The sequence below is a fragment of the Carettochelys insculpta genome, chromosome 5, assembly GCF_033958435.1.
Source record: "Carettochelys insculpta isolate YL-2023 chromosome 5, ASM3395843v1, whole genome shotgun sequence".
Lineage (NCBI taxonomy): Eukaryota > Metazoa > Chordata > Testudines > Carettochelyidae > Carettochelys > Carettochelys insculpta.
The window spans coordinates 60,735,806-60,755,390 of NC_134141.1; the positions used below are offsets into that span (position 1 = coordinate 60,735,806).

A 19,585-nucleotide genomic window follows, 5' to 3' on the forward strand; every position below is an offset into this window, starting at 1 on the left:
GTCCCATTCTCCAATTTATCTAGGTCACTCTGGACCATATCCCTACCCTCCACCATATGTACCTGTCCCCCTAGCTTAGTGTCATCCACAAATTTGCTGTGTGCAATCCATTCCCTCATGTAGGTGATTAATAAAGATTTTGAACAATTCCAGCCCTAGAACTGATCCTTGGGACACTCCACTCCACTTGAAACTGCCAACCAGACATCGAGCCATTAACCACCACCCGTTGGGCCCAACCATTTAACCAGCTTTCTATCCACCTTACAATCCTGTTTTGACACAGCTAAACTAGTGCTTAAGGTTTGAGAACTAGAAGAAAATGTTATCGGGAACCAAATTGACTACAGTCCTTTTTTGTTAAAACCTAGTAAATGATAAGATAGGGATGAAAGAAAAATGCATTTAATGGACTTCCAAATATAAAAAAATAAAAAATTGAACAGACAAATTTTAACAATCCCTTTTTAAAGAAATCCAAAATAAATATTAACTTCATAAAAATAATGCTCTATTTTTTTTAAAAAATACAATCATTTAAATAAAATAACTACATTTTCCTTATTTTTCAAACAAAACAAAACAAAAACCGTTAATTGAGTTAAGAATCTAAGCAATGTCAGGTAAAGCTGCTAGTTATGTCATAAACTAGGTGTTCCTTCACAAGGAGATAAATGGAGTTGACGCTTTTCCACCTCCAGCTGCCTAGGAAAGTTTAACCCAGCCACTCCTCTGGGACAAAGGCAGGACACAGTGAGCCAAGTTCTTCAAAGCTGATGTGATGCATCACAGGTAGAGCTAAGTAATTGCTTGCTCATCTTGGGAAGAGCAATCCCATACTGAGAAGCTGGGTGTGGGGGGAAAGGGGCTCATTGTGATGCTGTGTTGCGTGAGAAGGAGGGATACTTCCTTACAACTGCATGGCTCTGGCTACACTATCATTCCTCTTTCAAAAGAGGCATGCAAATGATGGAAATCAAAAATGCAAATGAGGTGCACATTTACATATCTGTCACCTAGTTTCCATATGCTTCTTTCGAAAGAAAAGCAGTGTAGGCTTGGCTCTTTTGAAAGTAATCCCCATCTTCAAAAGAACCTTCTTCCTATTTTTTTTAGGAACTTCTGGAAAAGAAATGCCTACACTGCTTTTCTCCTTTTGAAAGAATACGCAAATGAGGGGCCAGATATGTAAATCTGCACCTCATTTGCATTTTCGATTTCCCTCATTTACATACCTGTTTTGAAAGAGGAATGCTACTGTAGACCCAGCCCATAAGGGGGAAGCAGCAGTGCACTCCTCTGAGGCTACCTCTGCAGTACAGTTATTTCAAGCTAACAGGTGGTATTTTGAAATAACTTTATTAGTGTCTACACTATGCACATGCAATGTGAATTAGCAAGTGTGTTATTTCGAAATCAGTAACCCTCATTTCAGGAGGAATAATGCCTGTTTCTAAATTGGCGTTATTAAGACCCTGAATAGAGCTATTTTGAAAGAAGCCATAATGGCATCCAATGGCACGACTTTGAAATAGCGTTATATGTCTGGAAATGCTGTTTCAAAACAGCTGGGTGCTATTTCAAAACGCATTTCAGGTGTAGGTGTGTTGTTTTGAAATATTCCAGTAGCGTAGCCCTAGCCTGAGAGAGTCACTGTGGTGATGGACACTTTACTCGACTAAGCGGAGAGGTCAGCTGGATCAGAGTGGGAGTCAAGCATGACTCTTTTTTTAACGTCCCGGTCTGCTCCCTCCAGCATCCAAGCCTGGGGCTTTCTAATCGCTACGGAGCCTGGCACCTAAAAGAGACTCAAATGGACCGCAGGAACTGGCCGGGAGCAGGGCAGAACCTTGCGCTGAAGAAGTGCCACCTTCCCATACAAAAGGAGGGGGCTGAGAAGCCACACCTGACCTCTTCGCCGGGCGTGGGGCGAGGGGCTGGCTCTGTCTGTTACCACAACCCAGGGTCCCGTAGCGAACTAACTAGCTGTGTGAACGTCCCTCCCACCCTCCTTGGATAGTTGGTACATTCCCACTGTAACGCAGGAGGATAAATAGAGCCCGCAGCAGCAGCAAGCTGCAGGGAAATTCGTTGTCTGCTAGCGAGGGCAGGTGACTGTCCGTCCAAGCAGGAGCAGTTTTGCTGCTTGCTGCAGGTTGTGAGAGGTGCATCATGGAGCAGCTGGCGCAAACTGAAGTGTGGAAAGCGCAGACTTTACAGGAACTGATCCAGATCCTGCATCGCTTATTTGCCAGTGATGAAGTCAGTGTCGAAGAAGTGCAAGCCGTAATGGAATCGTACGAGAGCAACCCCGGGGAGTGGATGAGATACGCCCAATTTGACCAGTTCAGGTAACGCCAAGTCTTCTTAGCTCAGTGCAACTGGCGGGGGGGGGGGAGGTTAACTCAAAAAGGGGCCGCCTGTCTCTAGAGTAAGTGACAGCGCACTGAGCAAGCCATATAAACGTGCCTAATAGAAATGGCAGCAGTATTTGGAAGCTGTGTGTGACAGAGAGGGAGCAGCACCTGGAAGCTCTGTGTGTGTGTGTGTGTGTGTGTGAGAGAGAGAGAGACTACAGTGAAATCAGCAGAGCTCAGAGGAGTGGAGCCTAGACTGTAAGTAGGACCGCTATGCGAGCAGCCTGCATTAAACCGAAGCGGCTTGTGCGCCTTCCGTGCCGCTGTGGCAGTATTTTCTTCACAAGTCTTTCAGCATCGGCTTGAGGAATTGGAGGAGGCGGTGTCTTTGCGATCAGCGCACATTCGGCGGGTTGGGAGCTGGGCGAGGGGACCGCTGGCGGCGGCAACCAGCACTGCGGTGTGAACTCATTTGCCGTCGGTTGCAAAGCGGGGAACATGGCTGGAACTGAGGCAGAGCCGCTTCAGGCCCGGGGACGAGGTTTGCCCCCTAGCGGCTGCTCAGCTGTGGCGACGGCTTTCGGCTCGCGTGTTAGCAGCCGGACCTACGGTGCCCGGGACTTGCATTGTCTACTTGCTTGGCCGCTCGCGCTTGCCAGCCCCTGCCCCAGCCAGCCCGCTCCCTCCTGGCCGGGCTCTGAGATGGCCGCCCGCCCCCTAGCGGCGAAGATGTGCAGGAGGCGCCGCCGGGGAGCGGGAGGCTGCGCGGAGCCAGGCTGAAGCCGGGCGGCTGGAAACTTACGAACCCGGGGACTGTTTTGGCGCTGAGCCGCGGGAGGCTAAGGCAGCGCAGCTCCGCAGCGGCGGGCTGTGCAGAGCCGCCTTCCCGCCTGGGCCGGGCCGCCCCCGGGGGAGGGAAGCAGCGTAGGCGACACCAGGAGAGCTCGGGGTGTCCCTTCCCCAAGGAGTGCGGCGCCCAGGCCGACTCAGCACCGCCCCCCTCCAGGGGCGGGATGGGAAGGGTGGCGTGTGCGCCCCGCGGAGCGCCCCCGGCTCTTGTCCCGCGGCGGCGCGTCTTGCCCTGCTCCGCCAACGGTTCCCTACAAGGACCCTCGCCCCCTGCCGCTTCCCACCCACTCCCCTTCGCTGGGCCGGGCCGGGGGGGGCCGTTGCGATGCGCTTTCCCTGCGCCCCCGTCTCCCTGTGCTGCTTGGGGCGGCACCGCCGTTGCACCCCCAGCCTCGCTGGGCTCCAGGGCCTGCCGCTGCCCCGCCTCCCGCTCTGCTCGTGGGGCTCCTAGTGCAAACACACCCCCCTCTGCAGCGGGCAGGGCGGCGCGACTCGGCGCCCCGCCCCGCAGGTTTCCTAGCTGCCGGGCAAAAGGCTGTGCGGAGGTAGGTCCGGGGCGGGGCTCCGGCAGCCAATCAGAGCTGTCCTAGAGCTACGCCCAGAGGCGCGGCTCAGTTGGAGTCGGCCGAAGTTCACCGCCGTGCTGCGCAGAGCTCGGGGACCAGCGTGGGCGAGGGGCGCTCCTGGAGCTGGCGGGGGAAGGTCAGGGCTCAGTGGCAGCCTGTGGTCTCCTGGAGAGGGCGGGTCTGCGCTCAGCCGGCGGACCTGAGTGCCGGATTGATTTCGTCTCCCCTTCCCCCTAGACGGCTAATCCCCAGGCCAGTCAAAAACAACAAGCAGTCCGGTGGCACCTTAAAGACTAACGCATTTGTGTTAGCGCATGAGCACTCCTGGGGTAAAGGCCCACATCTGAAAGCCCTAGAGCTGAGCTTAGGCGTGAGCCTCTCCTTGGAGGGTTTTCTCTGGGGCTCATTATCTCCCGCCATTCAGGAGTTGTCCTCATCTCTCTCCCCCTCCTGCCCCATGAAAAGTAGGGCAAGTGTTATCCACCACTTGAAGACGAGGCGTTGAGCTGCAGACTCAGCTATACTAGGTCTCAATCCAGTTTGGGTGTAACTCTACTAAGGGAAGAGCTGGTGGCATGTATGCATAACTAACACACCTATGTGTGGTTCCCTGCCCCATGTAGTAGCACCTAGACCGCTCCCCAGAGAAAGAATGAGTGTTCTCTACAGCCTAGGCTGAGAGCCCCTCCCCCCACAGGTTTTAGTTAAAACTGTAGCGGCACCAGCTCTAGAGGTCCCAGGTTTGATTCTGCCTGTGTGCGGTTACATGTGGACAGGGTACAGTTTTTACTACTTTGTCTGCCTGGCTCTGGTACATTGTTTACACTTAAGACTGTGACCATTGGAAATGTATTAGTGATAGATCAGTGGTGAGGAAAAGTAATGACATTCTAAAACTAAACCTGCAGAGTGATTTCTTGGGTTCACATAGGCACTCTTTGTCAGAACCTGGAATAGATATTCCATCTGTATCCCAGTCTTGCATCTTAACCTCATTAACATCCTTCCCTTTAATATGATGACCAGAGAGTAAGGGAACCTGATTAAGAAGACACATTTGAACTTGGGTCTCCCATATCCTAAGCAAGTTGCCTAATCATCAGACATTTTGCTGCTTTGGAGTGGGTATGTCTCTCATTCTTACTTCTTGTGGAAAAATATTGAAAGGTCAGTTTCATCTTGATATGGACTGGAAAACTTTTGCATTCTTGAAAATATTTGCTTGACTGGAAACCCATTTCCTGCCCAGCGCTACTTCTAAGTGTGTTGGTTGGGCGGCATTCCTAAATCTTGGATGGAGGGAAGGCACATCGCCTTGAAGTGTGAGCCCTAGTTTTGTTGAGCACTTGGGGATGTGTGTGCATATATGAGAAGTAACCTATTTATTCGATTCCTACCCCTCAGCCCCTTCTGATATCACTAGACTTTGTTTGTTTGTTTAATCATAGTCTAGGCTGGTTAAGCATAGAAGAAAGTAGAATATCAGTTGGGGCTTAACAGTGATTGTTACTTTTCCAAATACTGGTTTCTCCCTTTGTATCTGGTGTATTTTCATTGTAACTCAAACATACATTATTTCTGCACATTAAAACATTCTTAATTTTTTCTTTGCCATGGATGCATTATACTGAATTTAAAAAAAATAAATTCCTTTCTTCTTAATACAGTAAAGTCTTTCATATCTGGCAGCCCTGGCACTGGGCGGTTTTCAGATATTCAAATATTCTGGGTAGTAGAGAGGTATACTAGCAATGTATAACACTAAAGAAAAACAATATTTAAATATTAAGAAACAAACAAAAATATGCGCAGAGTACTTTATTTACCAACAACAGTAGTATTGTACACTGTAAACATACTGTATTTGCTCTATTTATTTGTATTAACTTTCACTTATCTACTGTACTTGGGGAAAACATAACTCAAATTTGCTTATGGTTACAATGCCAGTTATTTGAGAGTTCTGGATGATAGAATGCTAGATATGAAAGAGTTTACTGCGTGACTTTTTCCCACTGAGAACAAACCCTGAAGCTTTTATTCTGATATGAGCATGGTTATGGTGCAATTATGTGTAGTATCTTTCTGCTTAGCCAGCCACACCTGCTGTGCAGAAATGATACACTGTGTCATGTTTGATCAGACAAAGCTTCCTACATTGTGAACTCACATAGAAGAGAACTTTTATATCAAAGTTAAAAATAGTCAAGAACCTGAGTTGGAATGAAGAAACTAACCTGAGGGTACAATGAAATTAAAAGAAATGTGACAAAATGAAAATAATTTGCTGTTACCATGCTATTTTGACAGAATAAAACTGTGGGATATCTTGTGGAGGGAAATAGCAAATTAAGCAAACAAAGAGCCAATTAACATAAATAGAAAAACTTCTGCATGCCAAGTGAAAATCTCCCACGGGTTATTGGTGGCTGCGGCAGAGGTACACTTTTTGTTAGAAACTCTCGTAATACTTAGGGCCCCAGGCATGCAAAGTACGGTTTCCCAGCATCTGGTTTTTGATCAGAACATTGACTTAAAAAGGGACCCTGGCAGCTCTGTTCAGCAGAGCTCACTGAGGCAATAAAAGTCTGGTTCATTGTAGGGGTGGGGGTCGGGGGGATGGCGTGGCTGTGTGTGACTCCTGGAAAGAGGCAGCATGTCCCTCTGACTTGCAGATGCAGGAGTCGCCAGAGGAGGTCCACACACTGCCCTGGTCTTCAGGCACTGGCCTGAGTATTGGCTCTTTGGATCCCACTGGTGGGTGTGCTGGGAAGGGTGGTGGTGGGACTGGCACTGTGGGGTCCACCGTGGCCAGTATCCAGTTGGCGAAGCCCTGTAAGGCTGCAGGGCGGAGGTCGGGCGGGAACAGGGCAGCAAGGGCAGCAGGGGGTGATAAGCTGTGCTGGTCAGCTGACTGGCTGGTCAGTGAGCTCATGCCTCCTGCCACCAGGCCAGGTCAGGTCAGCCCGATTCAGCAGCAGCTGCTCCACCGCCCGTTCATTTGGGAGGAGAGGGCAGCCATGTAGACAGCAGCCTCGTTGTTCCACCTGCGGCCACCTGCCCTCTGGCTGCAGGCCCACCTGGACGCTGGTGGTGGGGGTATCCTGGCCCTCTGCCCCACCTCTCCTGGTCTTCATGGCCTGACTTCAGGGATGGGGTTAACCGGCCCCAGCGGTGAGATGTGCCTCTCCTGGCCCTCGGATGGCTCAGTGCGAAGGATGGAAGGGGAGAGAGAGACAGGACATCAGTTCCGCAGCCCAGCCTCAAGTATTGGGCCCCTCATTCCCCATGCTTGGCCAAAGGACAGTGATGTCCTGGGAGAGGTGACATGTATGCCCTGCATGTCAGGCCCTGCCACACATGGACTCTGCTATGCCTTGGGCATGGGCTGACTGTTGTGGGCCACCCTGCCCCCCCGGAAACAGACTAGTGGGCAAGGGGGGTGTCTAGGCACAGGGGATCACTGCATGGGTGGCAGGTGAGCTGGGCACAGCCTGGCCCTTCCCGGGCAACCCCACATGCATACAGTCCTTGGCACTGTCCACAAGGGCATGTGCCAAATGTCACCTGTGGGCATGATTGCATGCTAGGGGCCAGCTTATCAGTGGGGCATCTAGGGTCAGGCAGTCTCCTGTGTATCTGTCCACTGACTGGAGGGTCCCTTGACGATGTCCAGGGACATCCAGCATGAGGTGGTACGGCTCAACAAGCCAGAGGGCACCATGATCACGAGGGTCCAGTCCATGGAGTTGCCCTTGGACTCTGGATCCAGCATGCTGGCCTGGTTGGAGGGTCCAGGCTGGTCCCCGTCCGGTCCTGGCTCCCCTGCTGGTGGAGCAGGCATCTCCTCAGCTGCCTTGTCGAGGATGGAATGGGGTGAGGAGCTGTTCTTACCAGGAAGGAGGCCATGGAGCTCCCTACAGAAGCTTTGGTGGCGTCCCTGGCCCAGACGTAGCCTTGGCATAGTTCTTGAACCTTGGAGTGCACCTGCTCCAAAGTCCAGCCAGGGTGGTCTCAGGTGGGAAGGCCGGTGGCCAGCTGGGCACACCTGGGGGCTTTGTACTTCTTGCCCGTGGTGGTCCTGAGGACGTCCTCCTCATGCCAGAGGCCCAGCAAGTCCCTCAGCTCTGGCTCCATCCATGAGGGTGCCCTCCTTTTTGTGGCTGGGGTGGGTTCCTGGAAATCCTTGGCTGGCTCCGTGGGGAGTCCCTGGAGGTCACGGGTCACCTGGGTGCAGAACGTGCTGGCTCCGGTCTCTACAGGGAGGGCTGGGAGGGCTGACGTCCTCGCTTCTACCACACTCTCCGCTTCCTCTAAAGCAGCCAAAGCCAGGTTCCGCTAGCGCTGGCCAGGGTGTCTCCACACTCCAGCTGGCCGGCATCATGGATTCCTCCTCTTTCGAAAGAAGGGCTCACTGAGCATGTACACCATCTTTTTTTTTCGTTGTTGTTGTTGTGGGTTTTTTTTTTTTTTTTTTTTTTTGAAAGATTCTTTTGAAAAAAGGCACTCTTCCTAATCCGGGAGTGGAAGAGATCCTCCAGAAAAGATGCGCTCTTTTGATTTCAGATCGAAAGAGAGCAGTTTGTGTTTAGATGCGCCGCAGGTTCTTTCGAAAAAGGCCCAGCTTTTTCAAAAGAACTTACTAGTTTAGACACAGCCCACATGAATAGCATGCTTGTAAAAAGAAAGCCTTTTTTGCTTTTCTTTTGGTGTATTTGATTTAATACGGGAAACGTTTTAACATCTTCTGCTCTTCAGAGATTTGTTTTGGGTATAGCTCTTGGACAGAAATTATTCTGTTGGTACTGAGTTTTAGATGTACAAAGAAATTATAAGTCCAAAATTAAAAAAAAGTCCAGGAAAGAAACAGTATATAGTGAGCCTCACATTATAAAAAGTCTTTGCTGAATGCAAAAGAATGCAGTCACAGAAAGGAAAGCCAAGAATATGTGAAACTGAGTTGGAGACAAATGCATACATTTCTTTTCCTTTCTTCCTTGCAGTGTTCTGTTTCTAATTATAAAGCCTGCTGTTGAAGTGATCTCATTCGGCAACTATTTTGATTAGATTCTCTCTTCTACTTCAGTGTCAGATACATACTTCCAAACTTCAGAACTGGCTTTAATTTAACAGTTTCACTGATGCTCTCAGGTGTTCCTGTGTGTCTGTTTTTTCCAACCTGAAAAGGTGGAGTGGCAAAAACTTTTTAAAAGTTTCATTTCACTTTTTCTGCATGTCATTTTGATTTCCAAAGTGAAGAGATCTTGTAATGTAAGCTGCCCTGCACCATCTGTATAGTTCTCATTGTTTTCTTTGCATGTCTACATATGCATTTTTAAAAATCAGATGTTTTCCATTTCAGGTACACGAGAAATCTTGTGGATAAAGGAAATGGAAAGTTCAACTTGATGATCTTATGCTGGGGTGAAGGACATGGCAGGTTTGTGTAGAAAGATTTGCAAATAGAAATAAAGAAAGTACTATTTTTGGTCTGTACAATACTCTGGGTCCTATAAAAAGACAAACTGTCTATGTCACAAGCATTAATGGGTGGTTCATTGCTGATTACAAACAAAAGAAGTAGCAATGATGAGTGCACCAAGAGTGTAATTTTCAAAATTACACATCTCATGATTCTAGGGCATTTCTGCAGTTTTTAGTCTTCCACCAAGTCTAAACTGCTGTTTTATGCACTGAGCTTCTTTTAACCCTACAGTTACAGAGATAGATCTTTTCATCTTTAAGTAAAACTCCAGTTGCTTCATGTGAATTCTGCCTGAGCAAGGCTGCAGGTTCAGGTTCATATATTAAAAGCTATAAAACTGTTGGTTCAATTACACCTATATATATTTTAACTCCTCATCTGTGTGCTTGGCTGTGGGAAGGAATGAGATTTTCTCATCCCTCCCTTCCCCTCTGCTACTGCATAAGAAGGCCACTTTGTGGCTGCAATCTTAGCTATTAAATAGCAATAGACTTTGCAGCTGGTGTGACCGATATATGTGGGATGTATGGGAGCGTTGGCTGAGGGATCTGCATAGTGATAGTGACACAGAAGTCCCTGCAGAGTTTTCTTCTGTGGTATGCAGCAGTTTCAGACTTCTTGTGTGTATTTTGTATGCCCTGCCTCTTCTGCAGACTTCAACATGCCAGTACTGTTGCTTATTGTGTGATATGCATGTGTCAGCAGAAGTGGGGGTGGATCTGCCTTTCCCAAGTTCTTTTGCAACTTTGTTGGCTAATCAAATCATTTTTGTTTTGTTTTGTAGACTGTAGACTTTTGTCCAATAGTTACTGACTCTGCCCTTAAGCAGAAAAACTAGAATTGTTTGCTTTAGATGTGAAAATGAATTAACATTGTCAGGTCTAGTTTTGAATGGTGGCGTGATTCCACAAGCAGATGTAAGAAAACGGTCTAGATCTGCAGCCCACCTTCTCGTTACTATCTGGTCTTTTCTAAGCAGAGACTGAGTTATCAAACAACATCCTGGTTTATGACTTGGAGAAGCATCCCCAGGTGTCTAGAATGATACCAAAGGTGGTTTTCATTCTCTGTATAAGCTAAGCTGGGTAAATAGTTAACATGAGAAAATCTTGGGGGAGTGACTATGTGGCATTCATGAACTTGCCTTTTTAAAAAAAAAAAGAGGAAAAGAGAGAAATTTCCTGCATCTTAGAAGTGAAGAGCAATACAACTTCTGTTTGGATTGAAGCATTTTTTTTGTGTATAAACACTTAAATCCTTCATATTCTAGATGGAAGCTTGTTTAGTCTAGTATATTAGGGTCAAGAAATCCACTTGTCATAGTGAGACAGTTTTCCCTTGGGAGTCTTGGGTTCTAAATTAGCAATGTCTGCACCAGTGAACCTTTAATTTATATTAAGTTAATTATATTTCTAACCCTTGGTTGAAAATATAGCAACCCAAATTTGTTGGTGAGTAGGTAGCCAACCTGCTCCAGTGCAGCTGCTGCTGCTGCTTACAGCTTTGCCAAACAGCAGAGTGAAATGAACAACTCTGTCTGGTCAGTTTAGCTGTTGCTATTAAATTCAGTTGAAACATCCTTTCTCCTACCTCATGTCCATCTCAGCAGCAAAGAAGCCCTGAAGATCGAGAAGTAGGACACTCCCGCTCCTAGATAGTGGGGTGGAGTTTCAAGTTTATTCTTAATCTCTATCCGATAGGAAAGATAAAATCCTTGCCCCAAGCGGAATCCATGGAAAGTGTTTTCTTGTTTCTCAACAGCCAGGATTTCTTACCTGGGCTTTTCTTTTCAGTCTGTTTCTAGCTGATACAGTTAATCATTCAGCTAATAGTTACCTGTTAAAGTTTCCAACACCTATATTTGCTAAGTTATTGTAACAGCTTTTTAATACATCAGGCTTTAGTGAGTGTATTTCAAGCCCAGTGAACGTTCCTTTGAGATTTGCTGGTGTTCTGATAATGTGATAAGTGTATGATAACATTAATGTCCTGCACATACTGTTATAACTGTACAATACACTATAGTATCTGTTTCTCGTAGAGGAATTCTCTGCCACTGCACAGGCACAGAATTCATGTCCCCTGCAGATTTTTTTTTCTCTGCAGAAAATACATTCTTTGGGAGAGGCAGTGCAATTTTGTGTTTTACCCACCAGGGTTGCTGTGGCACCACAACTGAGAACAACCAGCTTGCAGCCAGCTGAGGATTGGGAAGAGGAGAGGCTGCTTTCCTCACAGTGCCCTGCACATGGGGCCACATGAGGAAGTCCAGGATATGGGGATGGATGGACAGAGAAGCACCAAAGGGGCTTCAGGGAGATATATAGACTAGAATTCAGAAGGAGTAGTGGGGCAGACAGATTAGGGTGGGGTTTCAATAGAAGTGGGGGTGGGTTACATGATGATGGGGGGACATGGGTGGCTGAATGGGGGTTCAGGGACACATGGGGAGGGCAAGCTGGTGTAGGCACACTCGGGAACAGGAAAAGATGTGCCTGGCCTAATGAGGAAGGCTAGGGCAAGGGGGAGGCGTCTCAGCTCCCAAGCAGTTTCCCCTCCCAAGAAAAAACATTTTCCATACTTTTTTGACCCCCACACAGCAACCCTTCAGCAATTACTTCCCTGTCCCTCAGCTTCTCTGTTACTCCTGATTCCCCCAAGGCTTTGCAATGTTTGAGGAGTGCAGGAGTGCATTTCTCTTAGAGTCATAATTAATTTACACCAAAAAAAATTGTATTAATGCGCCTAAGAAGGAATCTATTTGTCAAAAGACATTTCTCGAAGCTTTTTTTGTTGTCTTTACTGCTACAGATATATTTGGCAGGCATTTTGAAACAAATTATCAAAACAATTGAAATTAGAATGATTACTGTGTTTATTGACAAATAAAAGATGCAGAATTTAAAAGTATCGTGTGGAGAATCTTCAAATTGTTGGCACAAAATTTTCCAGGAGTAGTCTGTTGTGTGTTCTAGTAGGTGGTATTAAATGTGTACCTCACACTGAGTTCAGCTCTTCTATGTTTCTCTAGCAGTATTCATGATCACACAGACTCACACTGCTTTATGAAGATCCTTCAGGGGAATCTAAAAGAGACCCTGTTTGAGTGGCCAGGGAAAAGAGGGACTGGAGCAATGATTAAGAAATCAGAACGAGTTTTGGGGGAAAATCAGTGTGCCTATATCAATGGTAAGATTGTTTTAATCTCGTATATGACCATTCCATTTCTGCCCATCAGTGATGAAAACTCTTAACTGAAAAGTTCACTCTTTAATGAACTGATGTTACTGATACTGATTCTTGTATGACATCTAACCCTGTCGTATCATAGAATCATAGGGCTGGAAGAGACCTCAGGAGGTCACCAAGTCCAACCCCCTTCTGCATGCAGGACCAATCCCAGCTAAATCATATCAGTCAGGACTGTGTCAAGCCACACTATATCAATGCCTGTGCAGACTCACTTTCTCCTCAAACTTGTATTTAAACTTAAACCATGGACAAAATCACCCACTCCTCTAAATTCATTATTAAAATATTGCATTAAAGGCTAAGATCCTGCAACAGCTCCTGAATGGTCATAGTCGTGCAGGATTGAGTTCCAGATCATTAAATGAAAATGTGTGTGGCTGTGAAGTTAAAAATATAAAACAATAGGCAAATCATATGCATGAAAATCCAGAATTCATATAGGCCTCTCTGTTTGGATTTGTGAATATCTCTTAGGTGTGAAAGGTCCTTTTGAGCTACAGTGGAAAGCCTAAGAACAAAACTATGGCTGCATCTACACTAGCAAGTTCTTTCAAAAGATTTTTCAAAAGAAGGGGGCTCTTTCGAAGGATCCTGTGGAGCATCTGCACACAAAGTGATCTTTCAAAAGTAAATTGAAACAATGCAATGCTCCTTTTGAAATCGCTCTTCCTTTCCCGTTTGAGGAACAGTGCCCTCTTTTGAAAGCTACTTTCAAAAGAAAACATGCGTAGCTGCTCCGCAGGACTATTTTTTTTGAAAGAGCAGTCCTCACGGGGCCTGATTTTTCAGTCCCTGGCCTGATCTTTCGAAAGAGCGGGGGCTGTGTGGATGCTCTCTTTCGAAAGAGCAGTTTGCTCTTTTGATTCACTTTTTTGTGTTTGGACTTACTCTTTTGAAAGAAGTTCTTTCTGAAGAGATCTTCCGGAAGGGCATCTTTTGAAAGATCTCTGTAGTGTAGACGTGGCCTAATAGAATAGTAGGTGTCCACATGATCAGTAAGGCTAACAGCCAGATAAAATGGATAATGATTGAAATGTACATTGCTGTGATCTTTTAGAATCCTCTCTCCATACTCTTTGGGGTGTACAGCAGCTCTTACCTACCTTGACTTGGGGGTAGGACGTGAGGTTAGGGCCTTTTTATTGAATAATGTTGATTACTATGTACAAGTGCACCCAACAGATTAAACCTTGAGTGGTCCGCATAACTCCCCATGTGAAGTAATGCACAATACTATATGAAATTGGGGAGCATCTTGGCTACCTCGAGCTGATCACAATTTGTGTAACAGCTTCTATACAACTTTTTGTATGAACTCTCTGCTGTTATCCAGGTATACTTCTCCCACGTTAAGAGAAGTTTGCAAGTAAAACAAATATCTTGAAAAATTTATTTTCATCTTCTGAGAGAACTGTATGCTTAGTTCCTCCTTTGTGTTTCCTGACTGGCTGTTTTGGCTTAAAAGTAATAGAAAACAAAATGCTGTGCCTGCGTAACTCTTTAACAGTGCCTTAAGTACAGTGCTTGTGTTTCTGTCTAGATAGCTGTACATCCAAATAAATGGCGTTAGTGCAGAAAGAATATCCCATGTAGCATGGCAGTTCCTTTTTGTGATGGCACCTGTTGCTTGGGGTTTGTACTTGTAAGACTGCCCACAGAGTGAGTTGATTTTAATTTCTCAGTACGTGAATATAAACTTTGGGATTTTTCCCCTCATTGCATGAAATTAGTGTAAGTGAATCTTAGAGGCATATATTTTAAATGTACCAAAGTTGGAGAACACCAGTGGTTCCCACAATAATGGTGTCTAGGCTACATTGTGCAATTAAGGGCTGAGTGTTATGTAAGATATTACATAAGCCTAGAGGGCTGAGTTGCATTTGCTCTGGGAATTATAAACTTGGGCTCTTGAGTAGTTTTAAAAATTGCCCTTTAATGTTTACTCAGAATGAGTTTTGTAAGATTCAGTTTTAACTTTAGGAATTTTATAATAACTCTGTTTCTGCCCCCTGGTTCTTGGAAAGTGCCCTTAATTTATTAATAGTGCCTTTGTGGACAGTGATTTCTTTTATTACCTGTTCAGTTGTGTTTGTTGTTTTAGTGAAGATTGGATGTTTGGCCCCCATACCCCACTGCTAATTTGTCACTTTGAAAAAAGCCCAGGCAAATGGGGAAAGGTGATTGGAAGAAGAACAGCTGTGAAAGAAAGCAACTGTCTTCTTCCTGTGAATTTACATTTGAAATTCAAGTAGTTCCATTTGAACACAATTAATGTCCTTGTTATCAGGCTGAAAACTAGCTCCAATGCAAAAACCTGTTTTCCTCTGAAACGTTCTGTTGTTTTCTCTTTAAAGAAAAACAAATCTTCCATCCAAGATCATCAGAACACCAGTGTCTTCTCCTGGCACCTGATAATAAATTACCAATGGTGTCCTCTTCCTAACACAGGCAAGACCTGTAAACAGAAACTTTAGGGAGCAAGAACTTCTGAAGTCTCAAAAAGTTTTGTTCTAAAGAGTAAAACCCAAATTCTCTTTTCTGAGTGAAGATTGTGTTCTGAAAGCGTGCACTGCCTTTTTGGTTGTGATGGTGCTTCTGCGCTTGCCAGATTTTATTTGAGCTGTCTGTTAATATAGCCTTTTCTCTCTTGTCCTGCTTGTCTAGACTCCATTGGCCTGCACCGTGTGGAGAACACAAGCCACACAGAGTCTGCTGTTAGTTTACACTTGTACAGCCCACCTTTTGACAGCTGTAACACCTTTGACCAAAGAACGGGACACAAGCATAAAGTCAAAATGACATTCTATAGTGAGTTTGGAGAGAGGACTCCTGGTGTAAGTACAAACTCATGATTACACTTTGTAGTCACAGAGAGGTAGCCGTGTTGGTCTGTATCTGAAGATGTGGGTCTGTCCCATGGAAACTCATCCCGTAATAAATTATTTTGTTAGTCTTTACAGTGCTACAGGACTGAATTTCTGTTTGTGATTACCTTTTGTGTTCAGCTACCCTGCATCCTCACACCAACAGAGCAGAGAGCGAGCTTGCTGGGCTGCTGTCCATCTTTCCAAACCAGCCGTAGGCTCTGTTGGTGGGTTCCCAGCACATTCACAGTTCTAGGTATGGGCCACCAGCTCATTTTAGACTAGACTGAAAAAAAAATCATCAAAAGGAAGCTCAGTTTTGGTGTCAACTTCAAGTTTTCCATACTGCACAGTTTTAAATGTTACTTTGCACTTAAACTGCAGTGCTTCCTTTATTTCTTCAAAGCCTCGTACAAATATTATGCTCATGGCATCCCTTGGAGGGAAGTAAAGATTATCTCCATTTTGCAGATGGGACAGTGTCATTTGTCAGAACTACAACTGGATTTAGGTATCACTGGCTCTGTTCATCCATCTTCCTCCGGGCATCCCTGTAAAAAAAAAAAAATGAAATACAGACAAGCCTTCAGCTCCCTTTGTTAGCAAAAGGAGTTGAGGGTGTTGTTGGGCTAAGCTGTTTCGGATTTCAAGTCCAAATTGTTTTCTCCCTGTAACTTGCTGGCAACAAAAACTAATACAGCATCCCGACATTTTAAAGACACACTTGGGAATTCAGAGACTTCCTGAGCAAGGCTGGTCTGGTTAATGGCACAGCACCAATGCTGTGTTGATCTCTGGCTGGAGCTGTCAGTACCAGGTTGGGAGTAGTGCTTGATGGGCTTCCCTTTGGAATGCTTTAGTTTGTCTAACCCTATCCACAATGTAGAACTTTATAGGAAGAAGGCTGCTTAATAGTTGAGTTGCCAACTCTCCCAACTGGATGGGCCAGACACCACTGTCGCAAATGATGTCTGGTTTGCCTGGTTGGGAAAGCTGGCAACCCTACAATGGTGAAGAAATGAGGCAGATCTTCAGAACCTTGTTTGGGATTGCCCATGGCTTGGCTGGCTGCTCACAGAAGGCTTGATGATGAGAAGTGCCAAGCACTCTGCAGTCTTGCTGAAGGACTAGTAGGTAATGAGTTACTGAGCTATTACCTGGTGAGTTTCAGCTAAGGCTTTGTGTAAATGCAACATCCCACCAGTCCAACAAGCACAATGCAAATAGCTGTGTTTCTTTGCAGCTTCTCATGTTGAAGTGGTAGAAAATTGATTTAACCAGCTGAAGCACCCAAACTTCAAACTGTGCACAATTAAAAGTCTTCCAGACAACACCTTATAGTCCTCATCATCCAGAAGTAAGATAGATTGAAAAAAATGTTGAAGAGTACAGTCACATGAGAATAAGAGTTCAAGAATTTTGCTGCTTGTGTTTTCTCTTTCTTTAATGCACTTTACTTGACAGGATGTCTTTGTTGGTCTGGTTGTGTAATAACAAGTAGAACATTTGGAATATAGCTATTTGAACTTTTGGTCATTTTGTTGTTTTTGTTCTGTAGCAACTGGCAATATTTCTACCTATGATAGGATGTTGTAGCTGATTTTTTTGTGTGGGGAACATCTTAGTCATTGGGTGTCTCCACTTAGTTCCAGCAATTGCAACTAGCTAATGGGGGCCGAATGGAACCTGGCTTTGGCCGTACAGCTGCTTCAAATGACTGCATGCTGCAAAAACTTTTAGCTTCAGAGAGGATTTCTGGAAAGCTCATTGAAAACACATTTTTTTTTTTTTTTTTGCTATTTACCAAGTGTCAAAAGAACATGGGGAAGCAATAAAGTGCAATATGAGAGGGGAGTTTAAAATTACAAAGGAGACTGACTAGTGCTAACTGTGTTTATGTTTTCTTAGAAACAAGGAAAGATACCTGAAAATTTAAATATTGTAAATATAGCACACTTTCTGTTGGCTTTTCTTCTTCAGTCAAGCTAAGCAAAAGTTGCAAGTAAACTCCTGGTGTCCTTTTCAATAAGATGTCATTAAATGTTTGGCTAGGGTTTAATTGAGCACCTTTGCTGCGTTACGAGGTTTTTAAAGTTAATTGACCCATTATTCAGTAATTGCGTGCATACGTGCACCTGGTTGTACACGCCAAGCAGTGAACTTACCAGTGACTTTCCCCAGAAATTAGCCTGCCAGGTGTTTAAAAAGAGAACTGTGTGGCTCTAGAGTGCACTTTGTGAGTGCTGCTGTACATTTATACCAGCGCTCGGCAACCTTTATCGCCTTGTGGCACACTTCAGCACCCATTACAATTTCAAGGCATGCCCAATATATATATAACCCAGTCCCCTTCCCCTCCCCCAAAGCAAGGCATCCCCAGCTCCCCACTCTAACCCAGACTCACACCCCTCCTCCAGAACCAGTCACCTCTAGCCCCTGCTTTATCCCAACCCTCACCTCTCCCCGCAGAGCCAGCTACCCCCACCCCCACTCCCTGCTCTAACTTGATGCCAGTGACTTACCAGAGGCACTGCTGCTGCCTCCTCAGAGCTGTCCCCACTGCCACTGCTGCCGCCCCAGAGCCGCTGCTGCTGCCACCACCGCCACGTTTCTCCCACCAAGAGGTGGGGGGTGTGCAGAGCGGGAGACAGCACTCCCAGCACATGGCTCTGGGGCACACTAAGCGCTGCTTTTCAGCACACCAGTGTGCCATGGCACACTGGTTGCACAGCACTGATTTATACTGTATTATTGATATAGAGAGCTTGCATGCCAAAAAACTCTTAATCTGGATCATGCCCTCTGATAGGCAGAGTACATCATCATGTGTTTTGCTGGTAGGCATTCATGTTCAAGTCCAGTGAGGTGAGTCTCACCCCTGTCCCACCAGACTGGGGGTTAATTTTGCTGACAGGTTTAAGCTTAATTCAATAGGTACGAGAGGAAGGATAGTGTGGTGTGGATAGGGCACAAGTCAGAGGTTTGGGAGACAAAAGTTAAATTCCCTGTTCTGCAATGGACTTGCCTGAGATCACACAGAATCTTTTGGCGTTTCTCTGCCTCCCTTCTCTAGGTGTATATTAGGGATAATGGTATTTCTCAGAACACCTCTGTAGAGCAGGGAATAAAAACATTGACAATGGAGGTCCCGGGCTGCTATGATAATGAAGGCCATACAAGTACCTTAAGTAGATGGGGCATCAAAATCTACTTTTAAATCTTTAAAAGACTCTCCTCTTTTTTCAGGCAACAGCAGCATCACAAGAGAACAACTGGGAAGCACCAGAATTAATGTTAAGGTCTGCGGAATGTTTGCCCAGGGACTGAAGAATTGTATAGCTGATGCCAGCTGTAGTTGAATAACCTGTGCATAGAAACACAGCAGGGAAGCTTCCTGGCAATATGTATTTGTCCTGAATGAATACCACTTATGGGAGTCTAAGGTGACTAGTGCTGTGAGCTGCTAGCGGGGTTAGATGCCTTTACATAGGCTGTTGTAAAGTCATAATCAAGTATCTTGTTTTTCTGATCCTAGCCTCTGTTAAATTCCATTTTTGAGATTGTACTGGGAATAGCTGTAATAGGCTTTTTAAATACCATTTCACACGTTGTATAGGTCTTTTTATCTGGTATGTATATTCAATGTATTTGGAGCATCAAGTCACCATTAACAATATGTGCCATTAATGTATTAGATACTGTTAGCAGCAGTTGTCTTGTTTTTTAAATTAAGTCTTTTATGGTTTGATGCTCTGGAACATTTTGGTAATTGTGCATTTTTTATTTTTTTAACCTCATTTGCCAGATCTGTTTTTAAAAAGGAGCAATAATGCACTTCATGTACAATGACATTTGAAAAGCTAACTGATTTGGGCAAGTGTCTGGCTTTTTATCCAGACTAACTATGTTTAATATGGCTAACATCCAGTTTCCAGAGTCCAGCCGTGTAGCTACTGAAGGCCTTAGAGAAACTAAATAAAACTGGATTTGAGCACAAATTTCAAAACCTTGCAGCCTCTTTTCTGATAACTAAAATACATACATAATACTCATTACTCCTGATTAATTCTGTCCTCAGTAGATGTCTCATGAATCCGTCTTAAATCTTACCTAGGCAATACCATTATTAGAAGATACGTTAAAAAGACAAAAGCATTTGAAATGTGCTATGAATTCTGGTTCTCACTGAAGTTAGTGAGATTTTTTTGTGCC

The 19,585-nt window shown here is 45.3% G+C and overlaps 2 protein-coding genes across 4 annotated transcripts in view; both read left to right on the forward strand.

Moving 5' to 3' along the window:
* Positions 1–19,585, forward strand: part of TMED7 (transmembrane p24 trafficking protein 7) — a 304,389-nt gene that overhangs the window by 216,356 nt on the left and 68,448 nt on the right. The gene's annotated exons all lie outside the window — the stretch shown is intronic.
* CDO1 (cysteine dioxygenase type 1) lies at positions 2,112–19,371 on the forward strand. Of its 3 annotated transcripts, none has more exons than XM_074994174.1 (5): positions 2,112–2,351; positions 9,135–9,212; positions 12,289–12,446; positions 15,174–15,343; positions 18,620–19,371. In XM_074994174.1, the coding sequence occupies exons 1-5, from the start codon at positions 2,173–2,175 to the stop codon at positions 18,698–18,700; spliced, it is 666 nt and encodes a 221-aa protein (XP_074850275.1). In that variant the 5' UTR covers positions 2,112–2,172; the 3' UTR covers positions 18,701–19,371. The 3 variants fall into 3 exon arrangements, with proteins under 3 accessions (XP_074850275.1, XP_074850278.1, XP_074850277.1); XM_074994177.1 differs by lacking the exon at positions 2,112–2,351 and adding an exon at positions 8,845–8,959; XM_074994176.1 differs by lacking the exon at positions 2,112–2,351 and adding an exon at positions 8,864–9,043.